Raw genomic sequence first — 10,153 nt, 5'->3', positions numbered from 1 at the left:
TTATATGTACTTCATATGACACCTCTCAGATAAAAAAAGACCCCTATAAACAGATAGGGACCACTAAAACTAGAGAAGTGAAAGAATTCCTCCTAGCAACCAATCACAGTCCAGCTCTCATTTTTATTAAGCCGTTTGGAAAATGAAAGCAGCAGTCTGATTGGCTGATCTGCACAACCCTCCCTATCAGTTCCCCTCTCAGGTCTCACTATTATTAAACAGCTCTGTTACCGTGGAGACGCAGGCCCCTCCTCCTTTACTATCGCACTCTTCTCACCGACCAATAAGACGCTTTCATCGTAATGTGGGCGGAGTGTGGTTGACAGGAAGTGGGCGTGGTGTAACATCGAGCTCAGCAGTCGGAGCCGGCTCCGGCCAGGAGTGGAGGAATCTCCATGCTGGCTGTGGGGGCTCATCATGTCCGCCGCCAGGGGGCACGGGGAGGAGCTGCCGGGTGAGTGCGAGGGGCCGCGTCCTCCTCTGACCTTCATATACAGCTCTGTCTATTTAATGCCGCACTAAAGACGCATTAAACTTGTTCCAGCTCTGCGACTTTTTATAAATCTCTCTTTGAGTTGTCGCACGTAATTTCTAGTGACTTTTGTGACCTGAAGTTTTTGCACAACACAGTCAGCTCTGCTGCATCCCCATAGGCGACCATTGGGGCTAGTGAGGCTGCTCTGCCATCTTGGCTTGAAATTGTGTTGCCTTTTTGTTTATTATTTTAATCATTTACCGTCCAGATCCGACAATCGCGATATGTGCACGAGATCTATTTATCTATTATTGTTAGTAGATTTTATTTTATTATTTTTTTTTAATTTTTATATTTTATTTCTATTTTTTAAAATATTTTCTTATCTATTTTTTTAATATATATATATTTTATATTTATTTTTTATATCTAATTTTTTTTAAACATTGTTTTATTGTGTTTTTTTTTAATATATATCAATTATTTTTGTATTTTTTATTTATTTTTTTTTATATCATTTATTTAGATATATTTTTTATCTTTTAAAAATATTTTTATAGTTTTTATATTTATATCATTTATTTATTAGATTTTTATTTTGTCTGTTTATTTCATTTATATATAATTTTTAATATATATATATATATACTGTGTATGTGTGTATATATATATATATATATATGTGTGTAAGTATTAAAAATGTATATAGAATATTTTTTTATTTACGTATATTATGTGTATATATATTTTTTTTTAATGAAAAAAAGCCGTGATTGAAATAAAAAAATGTATATTTATTTAAAAAAAAAAAAAAAAAAGTCAACTTCGGTTTAATTTTAATATTGATTTGGATTTTTTTTTAAAGATTTTTTTCAATTTTTTTTTTCTTAAAAAGGTTAAAAAAAAAAAATCTAAATTAAAAATAATTTCAGTTTAGTTTTAACATCGAAGTAAGAATTTTTCATCTCGCATTTAACTTCCTCCTTTAAAAATAAAATAACATTTTAAAATGACGAATTGCAATTGGCCGGTGTTAAAACTAAACTGAAATATTTTTTTTCCCTCCTCTGTTTTTAAGAGAAAATGTAAAAAAAAAAAAAAAAAAGGTTCTAGTCTGCCGTATTACAATTATTTTATTTTTATTTTTTTCTAAAAGAGAGAAAATGAATTGGTCAATTTTAAAATGATTTTTTTAGACTTCCTCTCCCCCTTTTTTTTTTTTTAGAGAAAATTGAAAAAGAAAAGAAAATATTTTTAACATTGACCAATTATTTTTTTTCCCTTTTAAGAAAATGTTTTAAAAAATGTAAAAAAAAAAAATAATTTTAATATTGACCAATTCATTTTTTTTTCACCTTTTAAGAATTAAAAAAAATAATTGTTCAATATTAAAAATTATTTTTATATTTTTCCTTTTAAGAAAATTAATATACATTTTTTTTATATTTTTCCAGTTTGAGAAAATTCAATAAATTATAAATTAATTGTCCAATAAAATTATTTTTTTATGTTTTTCCCCTTTTTTTTGAGAAAATAAAAAGAAAAATTCATTGGTCAATATTTATTAATAATAATAATAATATTATTATATATATTTTTTTAGATTATTTTATAACTCGTCCAAGTAGGAAATAATATTGATATTAAATTTTAGAACTCACTAAAAAGGCAAAAATAAAAGTGTTGAACTGCTGCTTTTCTCTGTGGTTGTCGGCCGAGTTGTGACCCGACTCACACCCGCCGGGTGCAGGTGATGTTGGGAGTTGTAGTTTCTGCTGATCTGATACATTGTTTCCTCCCTGACGGTTCTGTGTAGAATTTCCGACAAGTTTTGAAAGTTTTCAAAACTTTTTTTTTTTTTCCTGGGATGATCGAGGCCTCGTCTTAATTGCAAAGCTGAAGTCACATGACCTGCAGCGATAATTAGGCAATCGTTAACCCATCGGTGAGTCTGGATTAACCGGTTGTGCGCTGCACTCATCAGTCCTCGCCTTTGGCGTTGGCGGATAAGGGTAGGTTACGTACGGCCACCGTTCCCGGCCCATCGAGCCTCCAGCAGCACAGAGGATTTGAGGAGAGCCGTCCGCAGATAATGGATGACCTCTATAGAAATTTTCGTTCTTCGCTGAGATCTTGGAATTGACACATAAAGCGCGTAGTAAGATCCCGCACCTCCTCCCCGCTGGCGTGGCCGCTCACCGCTCCTGTACCCGACCATCCCGGGTATTGACACAAGTGCTAATTAGAGCAGCCGTCGCGATAAGATCTGTCAACAGCACATACCCTGCCTGCTGACTGTTTGCATTCGGCAACACGTTTCGCTGCAGGGTAAAATGTAGAGATGGCGGATTTATTCTGGATGGAGGGTAGAGCGACACTTTAATCCAGCTATTGTTCTCTGTTATCAGCCTTTCTGGCTGGATGATGCTTTGCAGAGATCCTAATCCCCCCCCAATCCGCCAACATCTGTAGACTGAGGGCTGAATCGCCCCTCGACTGCCACTTTTCTCTTATGTGTCAGTCTAGACTGTAATACTGGAATCTTATTCACGTGTCCGGATAATCAGAGCTGTGGATGCAGCACAGATCGGGAGGGGGATGGGAACCTTTAAAACTGCGCTATGGCTTTAAGAAGATGGAGGAGATTTGGTGCGTGCGCCTATTTTTTTTTTTTTTTTCTCCTTATAAACCAACAGCACAGAGGATTTCAGGAGGGAAGTGTGTGACTACTGTAGGGGCTCGGTAGGCTGAGAGTGTTCTAGTGGAGGAGCAGTGTCCTCAGCAGCACAGAGTATTTCAGGAGGGGAGTGTGTGACTACTGTAGGGGCTCGGTAGGCTGAGAGTGTTATAGTGGAGGAGCAGTGTCCTCAGCAGCACAGAGTATTTCAGGAGGGAAGTGTGTGACTACTGTAGGGGCTCGGTAGGCTGAGAGTGTTATAGTGGAGGAGCAGTGTCCTCAGCAGCACCGAGGATTTCAGGAGGGAAGTGTGTGACTACTGTAGGGGCTCGGTAGGCTGAGAGTGTTCTAGTGGAGGAGCAGTGTCCTCAGCAGCACAGAGTATTTCAGGAGGGGAAGTGTGTGACTACTGTAGGGGCTCGGTAGGCTGAGAGTGTTCTAGTGGAGGAGCAGTGTCCTCAGCAGCACAGAGTATTTCAGGAGGGGAAGTGTGTGACTACTGTAGGGGCTCGGTAGGCTGAGAGTGTTATAGTGGAGGAGCAGTGTCCTCAGCAGCACAGAGTATTTCAGGTGTATGGGGGGGGGGCAGCGACTGATGATATACAGCGAGTTTCCTCCTGGGTCTCGCTCTGCTCCCACAGGCTGTGGACGGCGCAGGGCGGATTCTCTTCGGTTACAGCAGGAAATAGATGAGACTCGCCGGTTCTGCAGGAATATTAATGTGATCAGTCAGTGACGAACCAGTCCCATCATGTCGCTGTCAGTCTGACGTCTGCCCCCCAGGAACGGGCTGAAGAGCTGCGATCACAGCAACGACCCAGGTCACATGAGGCCTTAAAGGGGAAGTAGCAGCCGTGCGGAGGCTTCCGTGCATGCTGCCCTATTGGTGGTGATACATTTGCACTCCCTTAATAAAGAAAAATGCTGTGAGCGCTGATCATGCCATATAGGAATGTAGGGCTGTGAGTATATACTATCAAAACCGTGTGGCTCCTATGTGGCCCTAGTAGAAAAGGACCCCATCTCTGCAGAAGACTGCCCCCACCCCCCGATACAAAGCTTCCAACCCCCTGTATAGACCTACAATCACACCAAATAAACCAGCCTGCAGCCACCACTAGGGGGAGCTCCCTGTATACAGAGATACATGATAAGATTCTGTCTGCAGCCACCACTAGGGGGAGCTCTCTGTATACAGAGATACATGATAAGATTCTGTCTGCAGCCACCACTAGGGGGAGCTCACTGTATACAGAGATACATGATAAGATTCTGTCTGCAGCCACCACTAGGGGGAGCTCCCTGTATACAGAGATACATGATAAGATTCTGTCTGCAGCCACCACTAGGAGGAGCTCCCTGTATACAGAGATACATGATAAGATCCTCTCTGCAACCACCACTAGGGGGAGCTCCCTGTATACAGAGATACATGATAAGATCCTGTCTGCAGCCACCACTAGGGGGAGCTCTTCCGTTATTCTTAGGACTGGTGGGATCTCGGTGAACTTCCTCCCTGCTGTTTTATTTCATGCATCGGGAGGTTCAGGATGAGCAGTGGTTTTGTTTTCAATGATTTTGGGGAATTTTTCTCTATTTTTCGCAACTTTCTTGACCCCTTCTATACAGTATTTGTGTCTCGTGCCCTCGCCCCACTTACCTGTCGCCCCGGAGGGATCATTCCTTCTTCTATACAGGAACCTTGCTCATCTGTAAACCTGCCAACAACAAGGAGGAAGCGCGGACAAACAAAACATGTAGTGTCGTCTTCACAGGCTGCAGAAGTAGGTCAGGGTGTGGTCCTCACAAGGAGGCATTGTCTGTCATCCATCTGGATCCAGATCTTCTATTGTGGTTTCTCGTTGTGCTCAAACGTTACAGCGAAAGTCCAATATTATTCTTTATACAAATTTGTCCTTAATTCTGCACTGAGTAATTTCCGAATAAATCTTTTTAGCAGCTAGAGCTTGGGTTTTTTCAACAAATCTCCTTCATAGTCATCATTATCGTTGATAAAGCTCTTTCTTCAGCCACCACCAGGGGGAGCTCCCTGTATACAGAGATACATAAGATTCTCTGCAGTCACCACTAGGGGAAGCTCCCTGTATACAGAGATACATGATTAGATCCTGTCTGCAGTCACCATTAGGGGGAGCTCCCTGTATACAGAGATACATAAGATTCTCTGCTGCCACCACTAGGGGGAGCTCCCTGTATACAGAGATACATAAGATTCTCTGCTGCCACCACTAGGGGGAGCTCCCTGCCATGGCATAAATAGAGTCTGATGGACCCCGGTGTAAGATTTGGACTTCCCCCGCCATCCTGATACATATATTTTTTGTCATCCTGGACCCATCTTGGTATATGTCCCCCGTTCTGCCGCTGTTCTTTCATATATAGAAAAAAACAAACATTATACTCATCAGGGACATACAAAAGTCATATGGCCCCTTAGCAGAAGTATAATGCACTTCCCATATAGTATAATGCACACCCCATAGTCCTCCATATGATATAATGCACCTCCATATTAGTATAATGCACAGCCCATAGACCTCTCTATACATAAGATACATAAGATCCTGTCTGCAGCCACCACTAGGGAGAGCTCTCTGTATACAGAGATAGATTATTATTATTTATTATTATAGCGCCATTTATTCCATGGCACTTTACATGTGATAGGGATATACATAACAAAAACATTTACATAATCTTAACAAAACGAGTCGGCAACTGGTACAGGAGGAGCGAGGACCCTGCCCATGAGGGCTCACATTCTACAAGGGATGGGTGAGGATACAGTAGGTAAGGGTAGAGGAGGTCATGTAGCAATGTGGTGGAGTGGTGGTTACTGCAGGTTGTAGGCTTGTCGGAAGAGGTGGGTCTTCAGGTTTCTTTTGAAGGTTTCCACGGTCGGCGAGAGTCTGATGTGTTGGGGTAGAGAGTTCCAGAGTAGGGTGGATGCACGGGAGAAATCTTGTATGCGATTGTGGGAAGAGGAGATAAGAGGGGAGTAGAGAAGGAGATCGTGTGAGGATCGGAGGTTGCGTGCAGGTAAGTACCGGGAGACTAGGTCACAGATCTATGGAGGAGACAGGTTGTGAATGGCTTTGTATGCCAGGGTTAGGGTTTTGAACTTGAGTCTCTGGGCAATGGGGGGTCAGTGAAGAGATTGACAGAGGGGGGAGGCCGTGGAATAGCGGGGGGACAGGTGGATTAGTCGAGCAGCAGAGTTTAGTATAGATTGGAGAGGCGCGAGAGTGTTGGAAGGGAGGCCACAGAGCAGGAGGTTGCAGTAGTCGAGGCGGGAGATGATGAGGGCGTGCACTAGTGTCTTTGCTGAGGAATGTGCGGATGCGGGAGATATTTTTGAGTTGGAGTCGGCAGGAAGTGGAAAGGGCTTGGATATGTGGTTTGAAGGAGAGATCAGAGTCCAGGGTTACCCCAAGGCAGTGAGCTTGTGGGACTGGGGAGAGTGGACAGCCATTGATGATAGATAGGTCAGATGGGGGGGATGAATGAGAGGGTGGAAAGATGATGAATTCTGTTTTATCCATGTTAAATGTTAGAAATCTGGCAGAGAAGAAGGATGGGATGGCGGACAGACATTGTGGGATTTTGGTTAGTAGGGAGGAGATATCTGGTCCAGAGAGGTAGATCTGTGTGTCATCAGCATAGAGGTGGTATTGAAAGCCATGAGACTATGAGCTGTCCCAGGCCTAAGGTATAGATGGAGAAGAGCAGAGGTCCTAGAACTCAACCTTGGGGGACACCGACAGATAGGTGGTGTGTGAGTGGGAGACACTGAATGGTTCTGTCTGTATGAGGAGATCCAGGATAGGGCCAAGTCTGTGATGCCAAGAGATGAGAGAATCTGTGGTAAGAGGGAATGGTCGACTGTGTCGAAGGCAGATGACAGGTCCAGGAGGAGGAGGATGGACTAGTGTCGCTTGGATTTGGCGGTTAGTAGGTCGTTGGTGACTTTGGTCAGGGCAGTTTCAGTCGAGTGATGCGGCCGGAAGCCAGATTGTAAGCAGTCGAAGAGGGAACAGGAGGAGAGGTGGGAGGACAGTTCAAGGTGGACGTGTTGTTCTAGTAGTTTTGATGCAAAGGGGAGAAGTGATACGGGGCGATAGCTAGTCAGAGAGGATGGGTCAAGGGAGGGCTTTTTGAGGATGGGTGTGATTGTGTCGTGTTTGAAACATGAGGGGAAGACACCGGTTGTTGGTCAAAGGTTGAAGAGGTGCGTTAGGGTTGGAATGAAGACTGTGGTAAGGTTCGGGATGAGGTGGGATGGGATTGGGTCAAGTTTGCAGGTGGTGAGGTGTGATTTGGAGAGTAAAGAGGAGACTTGACCTTCTGTAATGGTGGAGAAGTGGGGTTTGGAGGAGGAAGGGTGAGTAGATATGAGGAGGAGCTGTGGTGACTTTAGGCAAAAGCTTTGTCTGATGGTGTCAATCTTCTGCTTGAAGAATTTGGCAAAGTCTTTGGCTGAGATGAGAGAAGAGGGAGGAGGTGCTGGGGGACGAAGGAGAGAATTGAAAGTGTTGAATAGCTGTTTAGGGTTGTGGGACAGGGAGGATATGAGGAATGAGAAGTATGTTTGTTTTGCTGTAGTGAGTGTGGACTTGAAAATAGTGAGGGATTGTTTGAATGCAATGAAGTGCTCGTTTGAGTGGGACCTTTTCCATCTCCGCTCAGCAACCCTGGAGGCCCGTCGCAGTTCTTTAGTAAGGTTGGTGTGCCAGGGTTGCCTGTTGATTGTGCAAGCTTTGGTGTGTGAGGGGGGGCTACCGAATCGAGAGCTGCAGCTGTTGTGGTGTTATATGAAGCAGCAGCAACATCTGCGTCGTGTAAAGAATTTATGTCTGTAAGAGGGAGGAGGGATTCAGAGAGTGAGTGTAGGTCAAGGTGTTTGAGGTTTCTGCGAGGGTGTGCAAGTTTTTGGAGTGGGGATTGTGGACCTGGAGAGGAGAGGGTAGAGAATGTCAGTAGGTTGTGGTCTGAGAGAGGGAGAGGAGATTTAGATAGGGGACAGAGGCAGGTGAAGATGAGGTCCAGTGTGTTGCCATCTTTATGAGTTGCTGGGGAAGACCATTGAGCAAGGCCGAAGGAGGAAGTGCAGGATAGGAATTTAGAGACAGATGAGTGGGAAGTGTTAATGGGGATGTTGAAGTCACCCATTATGATAGTGGGGATGTCAGCAGAAAGGAAATGAAGCAGCCAGGTGGTGAAGTGGTCTAAAAGTGGTTGGCTGGTCCTGGGGGGCGGTAAATAACAGCCAGTTGGAGGGGGAGTAGATGCGCACACAGTGCACCTCAAAAGATGGGAGTGGGATTTGGATGAAGGCGCAGGTATCTGACAGGAGTAAACCTACGCCTCCACCATGTTTGCCGTTGGGGCGGGGTGTGTGGGAAAGGTGGAGTCCACCATACGAAAGTGCAGCTGGGGAGGCTGTGTCAGAGGGGGTGAGCCAGGTTTCGGTGATGGTGAGGAAGGAAAGTTTGTTAGTAATGAAAAGGTTGTGGATGTAGGAAAGTTTGTTGCAGACGGAGCGAGCGTTCCATAGAGCTCCTGTTAGTGCAACTGAGGAAGTGGGGATTAGTTGGATGGGTATGAGGTTAGAAAGGTTGCGAGAGTTTATGGAAGGTCATGGATAGGAGGTAGAAGTGACTGTGGGGATATGGTGAGGAGGACCAGGATTTGGAGAGATGTCGCTGGCAGTGAGGAGTAGAGAAAGCGTTAGCAGGTGGGAGTAGGAGAGAGCATGAGGTGGCTGTCTGTGTTTGGAGATACAGGATTGAATGTTGAGGAATAATTCTAAGGAGGAGGTGAGATGAATGGGGAGGATGGAGGGAGAGATGAAGAGTTCATTACTAGGTGTAGGGATTAGGGGGTTAGTAGAAAGTGGAGGACTATAGGGGAAAAAGTGAAAGCTAACAGAAACATAGTTAAAAGAGAGTAAGTGGTCAAAGTGTGGGTTACCTGACTCCTGCCCTGACTAACTGCCTCTGAAATAACTGCCAATTGGCGCCAAAGCCACTTTGCACAAGAAGTCGCGTGCACCCCTTAAGGAGCTTCTAAATATATAGGGCAGAGTATACATTAGGTGAGGGGCATTCTGGGAGCTGCTTGTGGCTAAATTAGCAGTTGCTCACATCACCAGGAGATGGCTGGGTGATCAAAGACAGAGCAAAGACTATGTAGGCTCTGCAGTTTAGCACCTCTAAACATCAGATAAAATCTACAGTGGGGAAAGGACAGACATGTGTGAGTTATATACAGAGCTCCTGTGTATAATGTCACTGGTGATCACTGTATTACCTGTACACTATACACTATATACAGAGCTCCTGTGTATAATTTCACTGGTGATCACTGTATTACCTGTACACGGACACTATATACAGAGCTCATGTGTATAATGTCACTGGGGATCACTGTATTACCTGTACACTGACACTATATACAGAGCTCCTGTGTGTAATGTCACTGGTGATCACTGTATTACCTGTACACTATACACTATATACAGAGCTCCTGTGTGTAATGTCACTGGTGATCCCTGTATTTCCTGTACACTGACACTATATACAAAGCTCCTGTGTATAATGTCACTGGTGATCACTGTATTACCTGTACACTGACACTATATACAGGGAGATGGCTGGGTGATCAAAGACAGAGCAAAGACTATGTAGGCTCTGCAGTTTAGCACCTCTAAACATCAGATAAAATCTACAGTGGGGAAAGGACAGACATGTGTGAATATTGAATGGAATGTGACAGATAAAGCAGGAATATCAAGCAGAGAATTGTACCATTAAGTTAGATGATAAGATTCTGTCTTCAGCCACCACTAGGGGGAGCTCCCTGTATACAGAGATACATGATGAGATCCTGTCTGCAGCCACCACTAGGGGGAGCTCTCTGTATACAGAGATACATGATAAGATCCTGTCTGCAGCCACCACTAGGGGGAGCTCTCTGTATAC

At 44.0% G+C, this 10,153-nt stretch overlaps 1 protein-coding gene across 1 annotated transcript in view; it reads left to right on the top strand.

Annotated features, from left to right (window-relative positions):
* Positions 1–298: 298 nt before the first annotated feature.
* The window catches only part of BMAL2 (basic helix-loop-helix ARNT like 2), a 78,225-nt gene continuing 68,370 nt past the window's right edge, over positions 299–10,153 (top strand). Inside the window, exon 1 of the mRNA XM_073650379.1 lies at positions 299–454. Coding sequence (XP_073506480.1) covers positions 418–454 — 37 coding nt within the window. The 5' untranslated portion in view covers positions 299–417. The remainder of the gene's footprint in view (positions 455–10,153) is intronic.

The sequence above is a fragment of the Phyllobates terribilis genome, unplaced genomic scaffold, assembly GCF_046119375.1.
Source record: "Phyllobates terribilis strain yellow unplaced genomic scaffold, ASM4611937v1 Scaffold_10__3_contigs__length_209671492, whole genome shotgun sequence".
Lineage (NCBI taxonomy): Eukaryota > Metazoa > Chordata > Amphibia > Anura > Dendrobatidae > Phyllobates > Phyllobates terribilis.
This window is presented reverse-complemented; position numbering and strand designations above follow the sequence as displayed.